The sequence below is a fragment of the Schistocerca cancellata genome, chromosome 8, assembly GCF_023864275.1.
Source record: "Schistocerca cancellata isolate TAMUIC-IGC-003103 chromosome 8, iqSchCanc2.1, whole genome shotgun sequence".
Lineage (NCBI taxonomy): Eukaryota > Metazoa > Arthropoda > Insecta > Orthoptera > Acrididae > Schistocerca > Schistocerca cancellata.
The window spans coordinates 221,552,261-221,573,943 of NC_064633.1; the positions used below are offsets into that span (position 1 = coordinate 221,552,261).

General features: G+C 42.3%; 1 protein-coding gene across 1 annotated transcript in view; it reads right to left on the reverse strand.

The window, feature by feature from the left end:
* The window catches only part of LOC126095473 (synaptotagmin-10-like), a 574,091-nt gene that overhangs the window by 125,867 nt on the left and 426,541 nt on the right, over positions 1–21,683 (reverse strand). The window contains exon 6 of the mRNA XM_049910262.1: positions 9,646–9,766. Within this exon, the coding sequence (XP_049766219.1) occupies positions 9,646–9,766 (121 nt within the window). The remainder of the gene's footprint in view (positions 1–9,645; positions 9,767–21,683) is intronic.

Genomic DNA, 21,683 nt, shown 5'->3' on the forward strand with positions numbered 1-21,683 from the left:
CGCATAATAATGGCAACGTTACAATTGTAAATAGTTGATAAGCTGATTTATGCGAAGGAGGATAACGTGGAAGAGTTTATGTCGATCTTGGATTCCATGGATTTAATGCAAAAGGACATGGTGTTCAGTCAGGGACAAGGAAACGAGTGTATGCCAAACCCAAACTAATACAATGGCCATCCATACAAGCACACCCAACGGCAGACCATATGGCTAACAGTATGAAACAAACACGTAATTGCAATATAGCAGTAATGCAAATGATGGTCATTACAATCAGAACGGCAATCATTCTTGTTTAGGCATAACAGGAACCGACCCGGAGACTTAATCGTATCTATTGTAACCATCTGAGGCAAAATGAGAACCAACAGTGGCATCAGACTAACCACACGGTTCGGCAACAACAACAAACAACTCTGGACTGGCGAGAGCAGCGACGCATTATTACGCAAGTAACTGAAGAACGTGCTCCTCGACCATGGCCTCGCCGGTAAACTAAGCTCGATCGTACCGCGCCTCAGAGGAGCGGTCGAAGAGTCTTTCGCGGGCTATATGCAGAAGGCGAATTTCTTCAGATACAATGATGATGTAGAACTAAAAGAGGAACTCTGTGTTCATACAAATAAATGTAATGGGGAATAGTCAACGGTACCGACCTCAGGGGTAAAAGGAAATTCTGAAGGACTTCATGTTACTGTTATTTTGAACACTGGTTCTTCGGTAAATGCGATCTTCTGCAGCCTTCTTGAAATGTTGTCTCAAAGAAAGGAGTTGCCTACTTTACCTGCAAGCAATTGTAGATCAGTTGAAGCTGTCGCAGATAGCAAAGATACAAACGTTGCTTACACTTAAGTGATTCAGTTTGTAATACCAAAAAAAGCAGATAAAATATCTTCTGCACCATCCAAAATTTTCACCGTTTCAAGTCCACTGTTAACTTGTACTGTACTTTTGATTCTGAATCTGTAAGCTTTATTACAGAAACTATATTTAATACGTAATCGATGTAAGAGCGTATTTATTTCTGTCTGTATATAATTTATTGTAATTATAATGAAAATGTTGTAAATTGCTGGGTCATAGCCAAGGGAACTTTATTTAAATGTATCGATAGCAACGACGAAATGGCAGTAGCTGTGTCGTTGTTACCTTTGCTTATGGAAAGCCTCTGTCGCGTTGTGAGCAGAGAGGAAGCAGAGCAGCTTGTGTAATGAAAGAGTGTGGCAGTGTTTGTAGGATGCTACCGCACACGCGGTGTGCAGCTATGCTCGCGCCAGTGTAGACGCGCCTGATTCGTTAACCCGCGAGTACGTATTGAGGGCACGGCAGGAGTGGACAGGTGGAGAAAGGTGCAATTCTAACTGTTGCCTGCCCCATAATTATCCGTGTCTCTGGAGACGACTCGGGGCTCTCAAGCAGCAGCAGAAGCAACAGCGGCAGCTCGGCGCTGTCGTCGGCTACATTCTTCGTCTGCCGAACAGCTACAACATCGTAAGACTGTTAACTGACAGATATAGTACTGTAGAGGTTATACCCATTTGCATTTCCTACAAAAAGTATGACTAACTCGAGTAATAACCTGCAATAGTTAAAACTTGTAAGATCCCTGTGTTGTCATTGCCCTCAGACATTGTAACCAAGCACGGTTCATTTCCTTTCCGTGCAATCGCCGAGTGTGGTAAATATATGAAAATTGAATAACTATTTACTGCCAGTTTCGTTTGTTTGCTAATGAGCAGTTTCAAAATGGTTCAAATGGCTCTAAGCACTATGGGACTTAACATCTGAGGTCATCAATCCCCTAGACTTAGAACTACTTAAACCTAACTAGCCTAAGGACATCACACACATCAATGCCCGAGGCAGGATTCGAACAGTAACAGCAGCGCGGTTCCAGACTGAAGCGCCTAGAACCACTCGGCTACAATGGCCTTCTCACCAGTTTCAATCTAAATTTTCTGCCTCAGGAACTGTTCATTCTTGTATTGTATAACAGAGGCTTAACTAATTTCCTATTTTGAGTATTAACTTCATTCGCTTGAAGTGACGTAAAATTACACTGGCAAAAGTAATAACGAAAGATATAGCACAAATTAAGAGCGAGCAATTTGAATTATTCTGTATTTAGCTTAGCGAGTGACTTCTGCTGGCTTGGTATGTATTTTATTGTTGTTATATTAAAAGTAAAATCAGTTGCTCATTTGCTTAAAGGGAATTCGGTGTAATCTTTCAATGGTCAGAAGTAAATTGCTTGTCCTTTTCTAAATTTTGCATTGCTTTGCACTGAGGTTTTACATAGCAAAATTTTAGTTACATTCATTTAACCAGTAACTCCACTTAACTTTACTATCAAAATTTAGTATTTCAGAATAAGTAACTGCAAGCTCAGTGCTTTCTGATTCATTCATTTTCTCGTGAACTCTTGTGCTGTGGAAAAGTGTGACAACCTTCTGTTGTCACGCCAGTGATCATTTGCTTAAATTCCTTTGCCATTACCTTTTTTAAGATTCTGGAGACTCAATGCCCTAGTGGTTTGGCAACCGTTCAGTTATCTCATTTTTAGCTAACCAGTATTTTTTTGTATTATCAGTATTTTTTTTGTATTAAATATTACGTGGTATCCTTCCCCCCTCCCCTCTCCCGGAGTCGTTCGTGGGAGATTGCACTATATTCCACCAATTCCAAAATTATCATCAGTATTTAGCTTAAGTTTAGAATAGATTCTTCCTTCAGAAGAGTCTGTTGTACACTTTCCTCCAACTAACCGGTGTTATTTTGCTTCAGTAACGATAGCCTTACTCACTGTAAAATTTCATTAGGCATACTAAATAACGGTCAATTAAATCGCAATCCAGTAGGCTGATTAGGAAGGGTGACGTTACAAACTCACTTTCTTAGTGATTAATTAAGTGATTGTCGATTGTATCGTAGGATAGGAAAATATATGCCGGAAGGACGGAAGAATCCACTTCTCTGCTGGAAAGTTTATAATTAAGTTAGATGGTGTCGAAGTTTAACTAGACCTGTTGAGAAAGAAGAGTAAGCATGAGCGATACTGCAGAGGGGCATACATAAAATTGATTATTTATAGTAACCGAAGGTGTTTCAAGGGACTGGAACAAAAGGAAATGATTAGATGTTTGAATGATCAGGTCCGTAGGACTAGAAGATCAGTTAGCAAATTTAGTTAATAATTATTGTGAGGTTTTCGAGGAAAGCCCAGGTTTAGTAAAAGTATACACTTTCCACCCCGATGTCTTCCCACACCAAACTGTCTACCATAGTTTTATCCCATACCCGGGAAGCTGAAATTGGCAAAAGAAAAGGAGGTTAATCGAACGATTTCGTAGGATTTGATCGAACCCCCGAGCAGCTCCATATCGTAGCCCATTCCCGGCGGTACCAAAGCAAGCACAGTTTCGGTAGGCAGCCAAGGGATATACACAATGTAAAATAAAAGGTAAAGTACATATGTAATTTCCATGAAATAAATGGAAGCAAACTACCATCCGTCAAACAAACAATAAAGGTTCTCTTTTGCAATTTACGGATGTTTAAATAACTAGGAGTCAAAGTGCCACTCTATCTGTGCGGGAAGTGTTACTAAATGGGAAAATACGCGAATTCCGACACTAGATGAGAAACCAAAATTAGGAGTTTCATAACAACAATGGAGGCAACTACAAAAACATGCTGGAACGTTGTCATATGCTCATAACTAAACGTTTTGTTCAAAATCTTTGTGACATACGACACCATACATCCTAATGCTTTAAATATCGCTACTACTGAAGGAGATACGCAGTTTTTTTTCAACCAAGGTTGAAACGACGGTCGGACTTAATGCATGGGACTGATTATCAGCTTCTTGAGAAAGAGAGAACTTCTGAGCGAAATGCGGTAGCTGGGAAGAGGTGAGTTATGAATTCATTACGTAAATGTTATACATACATTTGAAAATAGAAGAGAAACCCATATTTCAGTGGTTTAACTTGCTATCGTTCAGATATTTCTTATCGCCACAGTCACGGGTCTAAATTAGTACCATGCTATCTGAAAACATAAGGGTTGTTGGGTTATTGTCTGCGTGAATTTTTCTTTATAATCCAACCTTTTAAAATACATATATATATTCACTGAGCCATCCCAACACCGGAAATGTTATACTACAATTAGTTTTGACAATTCATGGTAGACAGTATTTTAAGTCGTACCACGGTATGAAGTTACATTGGAACAACAAAGGAATGATTCGATATAAAACAATATTTACAATCAGGGTACGATTATTGTTCAATGGGCAGTCGTGAATACGATTATTGTTCCAGTCGCCACACATTCAGAGAGTAAACAAGACGAAATTAGAACACAGGACACACAGCTGTAGTATACTACAAAGATTCTACTGGTAACATAATAAGACATGCAAAATTACCAGCCGGCCGTTGTGGCCGAGCGGTTCTAGGCGCTTCGGTCCGGAACAGCGTTGTTGCTACCGTCGTAGGTTCGAATCCTGCCTCGGGCATGGATGTGTGTGATGTCCTTGGGTTAGTTCGGTTTAAGTAGTTCTAAGTCTAGGGGACTGATGACCTCAAGAGAGTAAAAATAGCGGCTTCTGTCAATGTTTGCGAAGATAATGTTGGATCCCACAGAGTTATTTCATAAATAATGACAAAGTTAGAACTTAAATATGCTTATCGAATAGCACAAGCATCAGAAAAAAAGGATAAAGTAGTATTGTGGCAAGCTGAAGTGAAAAATTCGAAAAAGTACAGAGAAGTTCGTATAGAAGTTGATTCTGCCAAACATCAAAGAAAAGAAGCTGTACTCGAACATGATGGTGAAAGCTATGATGCTGGGTAGTTTTATGTAATTGCGTATTATTCGTACATTTACGGTGTGCATGTGATGTAATATGTAAACTGAAAATCAAGAATGCCGGCCGTGGTGGCCAAGCGGTTAAAGGCGCTACAGTCTGGAACCGCGCGGCCGCTACGGTCGCAGGTTCGAATCCTGCCTCGGGCATGCTGCACGTGTCGGGCGTGCTGCACGTGTCGGGCTGCCGCTCCAGGCGCGACCTGCTGCTCGAAAGCGCGGCCGCCGCTGCTCGCGCGGCCGCCGCTGCTCGCTCGGCCGTTCCGCGAACTTCCGCTGCTTGCAGACTTCTCATAACAGCGCGGCGCCTTTGAGTGGCCTGCGACCATTAAACCCCGAGCATCTGCCTCAACTGAAAGAACCGCGTTCCGACTGACCGACACTGACGACATATTTTATTTTAAATCGTGGATTGCCTATCGTGGGGCTTATCCTGAAGCAGTCTTCCTTTTGGCAAGTGATAAAGTACACAATTTCAGCATCTATACTCCTCTAGCTAATAACTATCACAGCCGTGCAATAGTGTAAGGCGAGGAGTACGCCGTGTAGTAGAAATGATCCACAAAACTACCTTCCACGCCGGTCGGTGTGGCCGAGCGGTTCTAGGCGCTTCAGTCTGGAACCGCGCGACCGCTACGGTCGCAGGTTCGAATCCTGCCTCGGGCATGGATGTGTGTGATGTCTTTAGGTTAGTTAGGTTTAAGTAGTTCTAAGTTCTAGGGGACTGATGACCTTAGAAGTTAAGTCCCATAGTGCTCAGAGCCATTTGAACCATTTTTTTTTTTTGAAAATCAAGAATACAATTTTCAAACGTATCAAGTCGTGATTTATTTATTTTTCCTTTATACTGGGCCAAACATTGTATTATGTCGTACTAATTCTATTTTACGCTAAATTCTTGTCACATATTATAAAAACAGAATTTTTATATCTGCAGTTTTCGTACATAGTGTTAAAACGGTCACTATACTTCAATTTCTTTAAAAAAATCAAAATTACCGAAACGAAAGAATTCTACTCCCCCGTCAATTTTTTTTAAAAAAATGGCTCAAAACACTTTTGCGAATCCATCCTATGATAACCAACAACTCCACGTATGGGTTTAAAAGATTTTTGATTTTTTTCGATACTCTAAAATTCAAAAGTGATGAAAAAATTTTGTTTAGCAGATTGGATTTACCCATTGAACACGGTATGCCAAGATATGTTACGAAACAAATTTTTTGCGCCATGTGATTTTTTTACGACTGGGTTGAAATTTCACCAGTACCTACTCTTAACATCAGGTTTGGTGATTACAAAGTGAATGAAGTTAGGAATTCTGCTACCTAGGCAGCAGAATAACCCATGACGAATAGTGCAAGATGGACATCACAAGCAGATTAGCACTGACAAAAAAAAACATTCCTGGCCAAGAGAAATTTACTGGTATCAAACACAAGCCTTAACGTGAGGAAGAAATTTCTGAGAATGTACGTCTGGAGCACAGTATTGTAAGGAGTGAAACATGGACTATGAGAAAACTGGAACAGAAGAGAATCGAAGCATTTGAGATGTGTCGCTATAGAAGAATGTAGGAACTTAGGTGGACTGATAAGGTAGGGAATGAGGAGAACCAGAGAATCGGCAAGGAAAGGAACATATGGGAAACACTGACAAGAAGAAGGGACAGGATGATAAGACTTCTATTAAGACGGCAGGGAATAACTTCCTTGGTGGTAGAGGGACCTGTAAAGGGTAAAAATTGTAGAGGAAGACACAGATTGGAATACGTCCAGCAAGTAACTGAGGACGTAGGTTGCAAGTGCTACTCTGAGGTGAAGAGGTTGGCACAGGAGAGTAATTCGTGGAACGGGCAGCATCAAACCAGTCAGAAGACTGATGACTCAATAAAAGAAAGAGACAGTGCATAGAATTAATCCAGATCGTCGAATAAACAGTTCCGAGAAAGTCTACGGAGCAGGAAGGATTTGCGAGGAGATTCACAGAGAGAAGAGAGACGAACTGATGGACGGACAGGTGGAAGAAGCAGATGGACAGAGTGATGTGGGAGTAGGGTTGGACGTAGAGGATGGAGGAGGAGATGTACAGAGAGAAGGGATGTGGGGACCATAGACGGAGAGGCGAGGAGGAGGAAGCAGGCAGAGAAGGGGAAGAGGAAATGGACATATGCATTGGAGAGGATGAGATGAACAGAGAGAAGGAAAGGAGGAGATGGGCAGAGAGAGGTGGGGGATTTTCCTAATATATGTGACATTCGCGTACGTGAGCGAAGCCGCAGGTAAAAAGCCATTTAATCTGTGAAGTCAGGGAACAAGTGGATGGGCAGTCGAAGAAAACAGCTGGATAGACAGCAGAGGAAATGAACAGAAGAGTAAAATGACCTGAAGTGCTGTTGGCAAAATAAAAAGTATTGACAAATGGGGTCTAGAAGCAGCTTTCTCTTACAGCAATAAGACATAGACTTAAATGGCGTAAATCATTCACACACAATTTATTGAGCATCAGTGTCGCAGAGATGCTCAACAAACTGTAGTAGGAGATATTTCGAGAAAGATGATGGGTATTCCGAGAGACAACGATCAAAAACGACTGAATAAACTAATACCACCCTGAAAAACAAACATTACGGCTAATGACCACAACGTTGAACTTAGCGAAAGCAAAGAGTGGGGTACTGACATTATTTCTTCCCAAGTATGATCTTGAAAGGAATAAGAAGGGAATAAAATGATACTGGTGCACTATGTACCCTCTGCCACTCGTGGTACAGTGGTTTTCACACGTCGTCGTTTGTCAGGTCAATGCAATGATCTACGAAAGCCACTTCAGCGGTGAGAAAACTGTTAGGTTTGAAATACAAAATGCTGTAATTTACAACCGATTATTTATTATAGTCACAGTTTAGATGTAATGGAGCAAAAGGAAGGAAGATTAGGGTTTAATGTGTCGTCGACATCGGGGGCATTAGACACAGAGCACAAGCTCGGAACGTTTCAAAGATGGAGAAGGTAACAGGTCGTAGCCTTTCAGTAACACAGTAGACTACCAGTTAGTGAAAGTATTTAGAATATGCCCACTAACGGTCGAAACTGGTAAATAGCGGTACTGCATTGCAACTATGATTGCAATAAATAATCAATTGTGGATTTTCAGTGGTTGCTCCACCTCTTGATGGATCACACATCGGCCCTTATACTCGCTGTAATATTTATCGACTTATCGTATACACCCTTTCTGGTTCCCTGTATCTTTCACCTCTTCGCATACCTAGTGAAATTTACAGATGGAAAATGTTTTAAATTATGAAAGGTAATAACGTAGATGAATGGTTTCGAGACCTAGGACTGAGTCTACTCTCTGGAAAGGCGTAGAAAAGGTGAATAAGGCTGCTCTTGCACTTCCTGGTTCCATATTACGTGCATCTACGCGCCAAACGCGAATCACTTGTTCCTTAGAGAATCATCATGTGGGATAAATTGGTCACTCGCGAAGCTTTGACCAGTACTGGCCAGTCAGGGCAAGCAGAGAGCAGAGCTTTACTCAAGTTCATGCTTCTTCGCCAAATGGATGTAATATAGACACTTGTCTCATTTGTTTCGAGGTGAGTGCATTCAACAGGCTGACTCGAAGGATTTGGTGAGATCGAAATTTGCTTCTTACTTTTGCGCTATCCTTACATTGCTGGAATTTACGTATGCTTCAAAGCTGCGCAAAATATAACTAACTTCTAGTGTCGCATTACCATTCGTATTCTGAGTGAATTTAGAATTATCGTTTGGTCACTTCGATTCCGCAATTAATATCTCTCTCTCTCTCTCTCTCTCTCTCTTTCTCTCTCATTTGTACAATCACGTTATTCAATTTTGTAATGCTAATTTGAAGGTGTTTTGTGTGATGATGTGAAGCTTCAATTTGAACACGGTACATTTAATGTACGGTGTTTGACCGTGAGGTATAATTCATTTTGTACCATCCTTTTGATCATTATAAGGCTTTTTGAGTACTTCCGGCGTTCATGAATTCATTGCTTCACATACTTGCCTTTGTCTGCAATCCCCATACATACATACGTATATTCAGAGTGGAAATCATGGACACGTGCCCCATTCACCTACAACGTATTATTCTTGCGTGCCAAGCTGTTGTCTATCTTAGAATTTTCAGAGCATTACAGGTAAAACAACTTGATTCAGTTCTTCGGGAGACGTAGTCGCAGCAATGTGTCATCGCACTTCACTCTCTCCACCACATCAACTCGTAGATTATTAGCTTCTCATGCATTAGAGATTACAAATGGCAATGAAGTTTTGCCTTCACAAGCAAAATGTATAAAGCAGGGCTTAATAACGGTGATTGTTTGCTATGCAGTATTTGTAGTCAGTGTTCCCACCTAATTTTTTTCAAAATCATTTAATAATAGCCCCTTGTTGCGTTTGCAAGAATTGTGCCTCATCAGGAGTACTATTATTCAACATGGATTGCGTTACAGGAGGCCATACTCAATAAGTTTGAACAAATTTCAGAACACATCATGTTCAGGAAGTTCTGTGAACATTCAGGTTTAATTTTTCAAGGAGTAGTAGAAGTTCAAGTGCTCTGTCCCGAAAGAGGATTACATCCAAAAAACAGTATACTTTTCGTCTTACAGAGACAGTATTTTCGTTGATTTACAGATAACATTCCACTTTGCGTTCGCAGTATCCAACAGGCAAAGAAATTCAACTGAAAACCCCAGCGATCGGCTAGCGCGCGGAGCAAGCTCACCTGAGGAGCCGGTGATGTCCATGGCCTTGAGGTTGCGTCCCTTGATGATGGTGACGGTGAGCCGACCCGCCGTGGGCAGGTAGCACAGCGACAGCATCAGCTCGCCCAGGTCCACCTTATCCTGCAACCAGACGACGTTTTTTGAGCTTTACTTCCAAACCTGATACCTTGTTGCATGGTACATGAAGTACACCGCTGGCCACTAACAATGAAATAGCACGATGGTTGCATACAACATACATCAAACTGACGTGAAACGTACCACATGCTCGTTATGTAAACTACACTACTGGCCATTAAAATTGCTACACCAAGAATAAATGCAGATGTTAAACGGGTATTCGTTGGACAAATATATTATACTAGAACTGACATGTGATTACATTTTCACGCAATTTGGGTGCATAGATCCTGAGAAATCAGTACCCAGTACCAGTACCTCTGGCCATAATAACGGCCTTCATACGCCTGGGCATTGAGTCAAACAGAGCTTGGATGGCGTGTACAGGTGCAGCTGCCCATGCAGCTTCAACACGATACCACAGTTCATCAAGAGTAGTGACTGGAGTATTGTGACGAGCCAGTTGCTCGGCCACGATTGACCAGACGTTTTCAGTTGGTGAGAGATCTGGAGAATGTGCTAGCCAGGGCAGCAGTCGAACATTTTCTGTATCCAGAAAGGCCCGTACAGGACCTGCAACATGCGCTCGAGCATTATTATGCTGAAATATAGGGTTTCGCGGGGATCGAATGAAGGATAAGGCCACGGGTCGTAACACATCTGAAATGTAACGTCCACTGTACAAAGTGCCGTCAATGCGAACAAGAGGTGACCGAGACTTGTAACCAATGGCACCCCATACCATCAGACCGGATGATACGCCAGTATGGCGATGACGAATACACGCTTCCAATGTGCGTTCACCGCGATGTAACCAAACACGGATGCGACCATGATGATGCTGTAAACAGAACCTGGATTCATCCGAAAAAATGACGTTTTGCCATTCGTGCACCCAGGTTCGTCGTCGAGTACACCATCGCAGGCGCTCCTGTCTGTGATGCAGCGTCAAGGGTAACCGCAACCATGGTCTCCGAGCTGGTAGTCCGTGCTGCTGCAAACGTCATCGAACTGTTCGTGCAGATGGTTGTTGTCTTGTAAACGTCCCCATGTGTTGACTCAGGGATCGAGACGTGGCTGCACGATCCTTTACAGCCATGCGGATAAGATGCCTATCATCTCGACTGCTAGTGATACGAGGCCGTTGGGATCCGGCACGGCGTTCCGTATTAACCTCCTGAACCCACCGATTCCATATTCTGCTAACAGTCACTGGATCTCGACCAACGCGAGCAGCAATGTCGCGATACGATAAACCGCAATCGCGGTAGCCTACAATCCTACCTTTATCAAAGTCGGAAACGTGATGGTATGCATTTCTCCTGCTTACACGAGGCATCACAACAACGTTTCACCAGGCAACGGCGCTCAACTGCTGTTTGTGTATGAGAAATCGGTTGGAAACTTTCCTCATGTCAGCACGTTGTAGGTGTCGCCATCGGCGCCAACCTTGTGTGAATGCTCTGAAAAGCTAATCATTTGCATATCACAGCATCTTCTTCCTGTCGGTTAAATTTCACGTTTGTAGCACGTCATCTTCGTGGTGTAGCAATTTTAATGGCCTGTAGTGTATTATCAGTTCAGCGGAACTGCAGTAAAATGTTTGACTAAAGCGCCATCTACAATGCGTGCCAAATTTAAAAGAACACAGAATTCCGAAGACTGGCGTAGTTTTACAGAAGCATGAAATTTAGCGCGATCTTCGATGCGAGATGCTTTTAATAGTTTCCGCAACGCAACTCTGTCTCGAAATCTGGCAGAAAACCATAGTGTTTCTGATCATATGTAAATTATACTAGCAGCCAGACGCAATCAATACCTTCCCTTCGCGATAGCAATGGTAATGTTACTGATGACACAGCCACGAATGCAGAGTTACTAAATACGGTTTTCCGAAATTCCCTCAACAAGGAAGACGAAGTAAATATCCCAAAATTCGAATCAAGAACAACTGACCAACTGAGTAACATGGAGGTAGATATCCTCGGTGTGCCGAAGCAGCTTAATTCACTTAATAAAGTCAAGCCGTGCCGTTCACATGGTGTACCAGTTACGTTACATTCAGAGTAGGCTGTGTAAGTAGGCTGTTTGGGTTTTTATGTTGGTAACGCCACATAGCGCTCTGTATGAAAACCACTGACAGTGCTGTGTGCAGTCTGTGGCTGGTTTGCATTGTTGGAATTTGCTATTGTAGTGTTGGGCAGTTGGCTGTTAACAGCAAGTAGCATTGCGCAGTTGGAGGTGAGCCGCCAGCAGCGGTGATTGTGGGGGGAGAGATGCCAGAATTTTAAGAGCGGACGATTTGGACGTGTGTCCGCCAGAAAGAGTAAATTTGTAATACTGGATATCATGAACTTATATATATATATATATATATAATATATATATATATATATATATATATATATATATATATATATATATATATATATATATATATCATGAACTTATATATATACTCCTGGAAATGGAAAAAAGAACACATTGACACCGGTGTGTCAGACCCACCATACTTGCTCCGGACACTGCGAGAGGGCTGTACAAGCAATGATCACACGCACGGCACAGCGGACACACCAGGAACCGCGGTGTTGGCCGTCGAATGGCGCTAGCTGCGGAGCATTTGTGCACCGCCGCCGTCAGTGTCAGCCAGTTTGCCGTGGCATACGGAGCTCCATCGCAGTCTTTAACACTGGTAGCATGCCGCGACAGCGTGGACGTGAACCGTATGTGCAGTTGACGGACTTTGAGCGAGGGCGTATAGTGGGCATGCGGGAGGCCGGGTGGACGTACCGCCGAATTGCTCAACACGTGGGGCGTGAGGTCTCCACAGTACATCGATGTTGTCGCCAGTGGTCGGCGGAAGGTGCACGTGCCCGTCGACCTGGGACCGGACCGCAGCAACGCACGGATGCACGCCAAGACCGTAGGATCCTACGCAGTGCCGTAGGGGACCGCACCGCCACTTCCCAGCAAATTAGGGACACTGTTGCTCCTGGGGTATCGGCGCGGACCATTCGCAACCGTCTCCATGAAGCTGGGCTACGGTCCCGCACACCGTTAGGCCGTCTTCCGCTCACGCCCCAACATCGTGCAGCCCGCCTCCAGTGGTGTCGCGACAGGCGTGAATGGAGGGACGAATGGAGACGTGTCGTCTTCGGCGATGAGAGTCGCTTCTGCCTTGGTGCCAATGATGGTCGTATGCGTGTTTGGCGCCGTGCAGGTGAGCACCACAATCAGGACTGCATACGACCGAGGCACACAGGGCCAACACCCGGCATCATGGTGTGGGGAGCGATCTCCTACACTGGCCGTACACCACTGGTGATCGTCGAGGGGACACTGAATAGTGCACGGTACATCCAAACCGTCATCGAACCCATCGTTCTACCATTCCTAGACCGGCAAGGGAACTTGCTGTTCCAACAGGACAATGCGCGTCCGCATGTATCCCGTGCCACCCAACGTGTTCTAGAAGGTGTAAGTCAACTACCCTGGCCAGCAAGATCTCCGGATCTGTCCCCCATTGAGCATGTTTGGGACTGGATGAAGCGTCGTCTCACGCGGTCTGCACGTCCAGCACGAACGCTGGTCCAACTGAGGCGCCAGGTGGAAATGGCATGGCAAGCCGTTCCACAGGACTACATCCAGCATCTCTACGATCGTCTCCATGGGAGAATAGCAGCCTGCATTGCTGCGAAAGGTGGATATACACTGTACTAGTGCCGATATTGTGCATGCTCTGTTGCCTGTGTCTATGTGCCTGTGGTTCTGTCAGTGTGATCATGTGATGTATCTGACCCCAGGAATGTGTCAATAAAGTTTCCCCTTCCTGGGACAATGAATTCACGGTGTTCTTATTTCAATTTCCAGGAGTGTATATATAATGACTTTTGAACACTATTAAGGTAAATACATTGTTCGTTCTCTATCAAAATCTTTCATTTGCTAACTATGCCTATCTGTAGTTAGTGCCTTCAGTAGTTAGAATCTTTTATTTAGCTGGCAGTATTGGCGCTCGCTGTATTGCAGTAGTTCGAGTAACGAAGATTTTTGTGCGGTAAGTGATTCATGAAAAGTATAGGTTATTGTTAGTCAGGGCCATTCACTTGTATGGATTTTTGAAAGTCAGATTGCGTTGCGATAAAAATATCGTGTGTCAGTGTCAGCACAGTCAGTTATAATTTATCTAAGGGGACGTTTCAGCTGATGCAATAGCCGCTCACTTAGCAATCGTATACAACCGATCGCTCGTCAAAAGATCCGTACCTAAGGACTGGAAAGCTGCGCAGGTCATGCCAGTACTCAGAAAAGTAAACAGGAGCAATCTGCTGAATTACAGGCCCAGATCACTGACATCGAATTGCAGTAGGATTTTGGAACATATACTGTGTTCGAATATTATTAATTACATCGAAGAAAACGATTTATTGACAAACAGCCAACACGGATTCAGAAAGTATCGCTCTTGCGAAACGCAGCTACCTCTTTATTCTCACGAAGTAATGGGTCCTATCGGCAGGGCACCTCAAATTGTTTCAGTACTTCTGTATTTCCAGAATGCTTTTGTCACGGTCGCTCACAAGCGACTTCTAATAACAGTGTGTCCCTGCGGACTGCCGTCTGAGTTGAGCGACTCGATTCGTAATTTCCAGTTCAGAAAGGTCACGGTTTGTAGTAACTGACGGAAAACATCGAGTGAAACAGAAGTAATATCAGTCGTTCCCCAAGGAAGTGTTATAAGCCCTCTGCTGTTCTTGATCTATATAAACGATTTAGAAGAAAATCTGAGCAGATCTCTTGGATTGTTTACAGGCGATGCTGTCATTTACCGTCTTATAAAATCATCAGCTGATCAAAGCCATGTGAAAAATGATTTATACAAGATATCTTTATGATGCAAAAACTGCAGCCGACCGCTGTGACCGAGCGGTTGTAGGCGCTTCAGTCGGGAACCGCGCTGCTGCTACGGTCGCAGGTTCGAATCCTGCCTCGGGCATGGATGTGTGTGATGTCCTTTTGTTAGTTAGGTTTAAGTAGTTCTAAGTCTAGAGGACTGATGACCTCAGATGTTAAGTCCCATAGTGCTTAGAGCCGTTTGAACTATTTTGCAAAAACTGCTAACTGGCTCCACGTAATGAACAGTGTGGAGTTACGTGTATGAGTACTAAAAGGAAGCCGCTAAATTTCGGTTACACAATAAATCAATCAAATGTAAAAGCAGTGATATCAACTAATTACTTAAGGGTTACAATTGATAACACCTTATATCAGAACGATCATATGGATACTGTTGTGGGGTAAGCAAACCAAAGGCGGTGATTTATTGGTAGGACACTTAGAAAATGCAACAGATCCACCGAAGAGACTGCCTAAACTATGTTTGTAGGGCAGCTCGTTCTGTATTATCTCGAAACAGGGAGAATGTGCCATGCCTTTGGTACGCGAATTGGAATGACCTTCATTAAAACAAAGGCGTTTCTCGCTGCGGCAGGATCTCCTCATGATATCTCAATTACCAACTTTATCCTCCAAGTGCGAAAATATTTTGTTGGCGCCCACCTAGTTAGGGAGAAATAATCATCATAATGAAATAAGAGAAATCAGAACTCACACGAACAGATTTTTCCGCGTACTGTTTGAGAGTGGAACGGCAGAGAAATAACTTGTAAGTTGTTCGATGAACCCTATGCCAGGCGCTTCATTAGGAATTCCAGAGTGTCGTTTCTCGCTTTGGTCGGGATCTCTTGACTGTCACGGGAATATGATATCGATGGATACAGTGTGACCACGCTCATCGCTAGCAGTGCGTGACTAGCGCCTGAGGAGCCAGACGTATTGTTGGTTTGACCGTCCGTGCAGAAACGGACGACGTCCTCAGTATTACAGCCTGTCTGCAAGGCGATAATTGTGGAGCTTTCCTTGATGTGGCAGTAGAGAGAGGGGCACCTCACAACTACACGGGACACAGCAGTCGCACCACGTTGTTTTTGCAGACGAGTTACGCTTCAGCACGCTGTATTACGATGGGTGTTGCTGTGTGTGAAGGCTCCGGGGAGAATGAACCTTTCCAGATTCCATTCACTGTCATGGTACAGGCTCAGTACCTGCCGTGTTGATACGGCGTGATGGTGTATACAGAACACGGTCACCACTTTTTCGCTCATCTACAACTACAATAATACTCCGCAAGCCAGTGTACAGTGCATGGTGGAAGGTAGACTGTACGAAATATTTATACGATTTCACGTGCTCAAGATGTTTATCACTACTCTTGTAATCATAGGCCAATGTCCTACTTTTCTTACTTTTTGCTGTAGGAATTCCCTTACATTTATCCATATCTAAAGAGGGCTTCCATTCACGAAACCAAGTAGAACTGTTGCTGCGCCATGAATAAGTGCAAGCGTGGATTTGGGCAATTCTTGTAAATTTCACGCAGCTGTGACTGGAAGGTAGTAGTTAAGAGACCGGTTGTCAGATCGCATGGCAGGCACGGGTAATGTTACGAGGGTAATCCCAAAGTAAGGCGTCCTATTTTTTGACAGGTACATAGACATGTTTATTTCTTCAATGGTTTACATCAGTCTACAGCTTGAACATTTAGCTATTTTTCGACATAATCACCATTTCTGTCGACGCATTTTTGTAGACGCTGTAGCAGTTTTTGTATGCCCATGTCATACCAGCTCGCCGCCATGCTGTTCAAAAAGTTATGAACCTCTTCTTTCACCTCGTCGTCCGAGCTGAATCGCTTTCCGGCCAAATGTTCTTTTAACTTAGGGAACAGGTGACAGTCACTGGCGCCAAGTCAGCACTATAGTGTGAGTGGTTCATTATGTTCCACTGTAACTGTTGCAGGAGAGCAACGGTTTGCCGAGCAATGTGTGGGCGAGCGTTGTCATGGAATTTGTACGCCCTTGCTAACTTTCCTCTTCTCCGGTTCTGAATTGCCCATTTGAGTTTTTTCAGAATCTCACAGTACCTGTCAGCGTTAATTGTGGTCCCAGTGGGCATAAAGTCGACCAACAATACCCCTCTCCGATCCCAAAACACGGTTGTCATGACTGTGTTTGTTTGAATTTCCGCGGCTTTGGTGAAGAAGGATGCCTCCACTGGCGTGATTGTTGCTTGGTCTCAGGTGTAAAGTGGCATGCCCAGGTTTCGTCACCCGTGACAGTTGAGTCTAGAAAGTAATCCTGTTCGGCTGCAAGGTTATTTTCTGTCTGTATTTTAACCGAATAGTGAAGGATCACTCCCCGTTCATTTCAGATGTCCTTTCTTCAAAAAATATTATTCAAAGTAATTCTCTGTCATCTTAATCACTTACAGAGTTAGAACACAACCCTTTTTATTAAATTATTCTTTTATCTTTTGTTTATAGTTGTGTGTATTTTATTAACTCGCAGTTCTATCCAGTGCATAGACTATTTGACTGCAGAACCACAGCTACAGCTTATTGTTTGCAGCGAATTAGCTGCGGGCATGAAAGCAGACGTGCGTGCCTCGACCCTATGACTACATCAAGCTATTATTTTTAAACAAAGTCCTGTGTAACCCTAGTACGTAAAGTGCGAGTAACCGCAAGTAAAGATGCAGCTGTTTTGCTCGTATGGGATGCTGTTAGGAAGAAATACTTCCCAGCAGCAGTGGCTGTTGGTAGCGTCGCAACGCGTAGAGGTAGAATCTGTTACAATAATATTATCTTGGAACTCTTCCATTTGGTCCGTGTTTGCGTAGAAAAATAGTAATATCACAAATTGAGTCCACCTTGATGCATACACCGTGTTATTTATTTCTTTATTATCCGAAACTAGTTTCGGCGACAATTATCACCATCATCAGAGGTTTTTTTTTAAATCTAAAACATTCAGAAAATGGTATGGTTGTACAAATACAGTAAAACATAATTCCATTTTTACAAATCGTCTTTTGAAATATAGTTTTATATTGATACTTTTATACTACCTTATTTATTGTATGTTACAGCATGTTTTAAGCTATTATTGGCGCTGCTTGTGACATATTTTCTGTGCTCTCTTTCTGTTGCCGTCTTTCTATACTTAGCGAACATCATGTCATCTGAAACCATGTGAGCGGCTGTTAGTAAACAAACATAACACCTCTTAAACCAGGAAAATACACCCAGAAACTAAACACAATCAAACAAATTGCTGTTGAAAACGACTACAAAACAGACATCATAAACAAATTCAAGAACAAGGTAAAACGGAAACATGCAGCACATAGAGACAACACAGCAGACCACACCACTTCATAAAAAAGAGAGAGATGGTACACACTAACATACAATAACAAAATATCACATAGAATAGGAAACATCTTAAAAAAGCAATGGATCCCAATAACATTCAGAACAAACAATACAGTTCAGAAAAGACTAAGAACAGTCAGAAAAACCTCAGACAATTTCAGCAACGCTGGAATATATCAACTCACTTGCAACTCTTGTCAGGCCCGCTCCATAGGACAAACAAGCAGAAATTTCCGAACAAGGTACACAGAGCACATGAGAGCTCTAAGAAGTGACAGCACACATTCAACTTTCGCAGAACATCTAATGAACAAAACCCATAACCCCACTAATATCGAAAACGATCTACGCATTCTGAGAAACAGCAACAGTCTATACCACCAACTAACAATAGAAGAAAATTACCACTTGTAAAAGGCTATAGTCGAAGGGAAAAATGTAATAAATGAAAACACAACACTCTGCAACAACACACTGTTTACCGCTCTGAGAGAACTGACCAAGGACACAGAACAGAAAGCACACACGCACAAAAGAACCACCTCCCCATCAGACACAGAGACATAAATAATGAACAGAAGTCGTCGTAATTCGCGTTACAGGTTTTCATAGCCTTTTTCGCTAGTTGCGATACGCCTCTCACGACACACGCGAACAGCAAGATGGCGTAAGATTATGGATCAGAAACACAGTGCAAAACTTTTGTTTTTCTGTGTAAAAAGGAGCCACACACCACCCAACGAACGTGAGTACACGATTAGCTAAGCAACAACTAAATACGCACCAAAATAACTGGTTTCCACAAACACTACCACAACCCTAAGTATATAATGCTGACATACGAAGTTCACCTTTGAGTATTTGTTTACTAACAGCCGCTCAGATGGTTGCAGATGACATGATGTTCGCTAAGTATAGAAAGACGGCAACAGAAAGAGAGCACAGAAAATATGTCACAAGCAGCGCCAATAATAGCTTAAAACATGCTGTAGCATACAATAAATAAGGTAGTATAAAAGTATCAATATAAAACTATATTTCAAAAGACGATTTGTAAAAATGTAATTATGTTTTACTGTATTTGTACAACCATACCATTTTCTGAATGTTTTAGATTTAAAAAAAAACCTCTGATGATGGTGATATTTGTCGCCGAAACTAGTTTGGGATAATAAATAAATAAATAACACGGTGTTTGCATCAAGGTGGACACAATTTGTGATATTACTATTTTTCTACGCAAACACGGACCAAATGGAAGAGTTCCAAGATAATATTGTAACAGATTCTACCTCTACGCGTTGCGACGCTACCAACAGTCACTGCTGCTGGGAAGTATTTCTTCCTAAAAGCATCCCATACGAGCAAAACAGTTGCATCTTTACTTGCGGTTACTCGCACTTTACGTACTAGGGTTACACAGGACTTTGTTTAAAAAGAATAGCTTGATGTAGTCATAGGGTCGAGGCACGCACGTCTGCTTTCATGCCCCACAGCTAATTCGCTGCAAACAATAAGCTGTAGCTGTGGTTCTGCAGTCAAATAGTCTATGCACTGGATAGAACTGCGAGTTAATAAAATACACACAACTATAAACAAAAGACAAAAGAATAATTTAATAAAAAGGGTTGTGTTCTAACCCTGTAAGTGATTAAGACGACAGAGAATTACTTTGAATAATATTTATTGAAGAAAGGACATCTGAAATGAACGGGGAGTGATCCTTCAATATTCGTTTAAGATATAGACAGAAAATAACCTTATCAAATGCAGCAAACTCAAGTTGAGAGCGATACGATAATGGTGGCAAAATTCCCAAACTAAATAGTCATTAAAGACTCACGAAAACTAAGTCCATTTTGTGATCACAACACACGAAAGATTCACCAGTTCAAAATAGTTCTTAGTTCAACACGATGATTCACAAATTAACACACGTGATGTAAAAAATAGTAACTCGTACTCTGTCCACAATTCCGCATTTCAAGCGGAAAAGATTAGAGTTCTGCTCTAGAGCACATTCAGACCTCTCGAATTACAATGTCCCTTCAGAAGCATGACAGCGGCCATTCATCGCCCAGAATCAATCACCTATACGACTGAATAGCGCACGTTTCTCTAGATAGGTCTGCCTTCTTCCAGCACTGGACATAAAGTGTCCCGAATCACCCTCTGAGTGCTTCACTCGAGGAGTCCCTGTCTCCACTTGACTGCAGCAGTATTTCGCTATTATCCGCTCCTCCATTGGCTGATGGCTATCCCCACCAAAAATACACCGTCTTTAAGCTCTACAGGCATGATTTGATTCAAGGTGACCACTTCCCAGACTAAAGTAATATATTACAGCAACTAAATAAAGAAATGTCATAAACATTCTGTTACACTCAGATCATTTACAATAAATATAACTAATACCTGAATAATAAATAAATAAGCAAAAAGTCTTGCGCAAGTGCGCTCTCGTTAAATGAGTACAGATTATTGTTTAAACAATTATTTATACCTGCTTGACAGAAGCAACTTTTGGCACTCTTTACAATAGAGGTGTCAGCTAACACAAGCGATTGACCACTTTCAAATTACCATTGTTTTAATAGCACTTGCTCTGCTTTATGCCTCACTTGTGGGAGGCCATACCTCCCTCGTAAACTTTTACAAAATTGTATAAAAATAATCGCATTACTTCATAACATGTATAGAAATCACAATTCACGTAGCTGAAACAACAAAGTGTTTCAGTAGATCTGAGCCAAACATTATTAAAGTGATGCGAAGAATTTATTTCGTGACGCATTAGACCCATTAAAACATTTAAATAAAGTTACTGGCAAAATAGTAAACGTTCATTAAATAACTACAAAAGTATGACAGTATGAGGTATTGATGCTGCGTTCATTTGCTGTGTAAATGTAGCGAATAAGATGTTCTGACAAACGTTTGCATAATGAAGAAGATATAAAAGACATTGTAAACCAATAAATGAAATAGATACGCAGCTTTCAGGGATGATAGCTATAGTGTAAAGCTATAACCTGAGATAAGGTTTGTTTTCATCGCTTCATACGATGTCAAGTAGTTAATTCAGAGATTCATTGTGTAAATATTTATTCAAAGTGAAATGTTAATTTCTGTAGTTTTAGAGCTACTGAAGTATTGTTGTGTCACTGGATGCCTCTCAGTTTTCTGAGATCGCAAATGTATTCGGGTCTGCATCAATAGTTGATGTGAGTTATTGTCGAATCTCAAAGAGCTGTAACTTGGCCGTCCTTAAGATTGTCTGACACTCCGCCATTTCCTGGAGCATATTCTGCACAAAGTTAATGCGAGCATCAGCCGTCCTAATTCCAGGCTATGGAATTTACCCGTTTCCGGCAACGAGCTCATTGTCTCTGCATCTCGCTGGCCACAAATGGAGCCGATTAGCTCGCCTAGAGTTGTGTAGAGTTACAGCGTGGAACGTTTGACGGGCCAAACTGGGTCTAATGCGTCACGAAATAAATTCTTCGCGCCATTTTAAGTACAAATAATGTTTGGATCAGACCTACTGAAACACTTTGTTGTTTCAGTTAGGTGAATTGTGATTTTTATACATGTTATGAAATAATGCGATAATTTTATTATAATTTTGTAGAAGTTTACGAG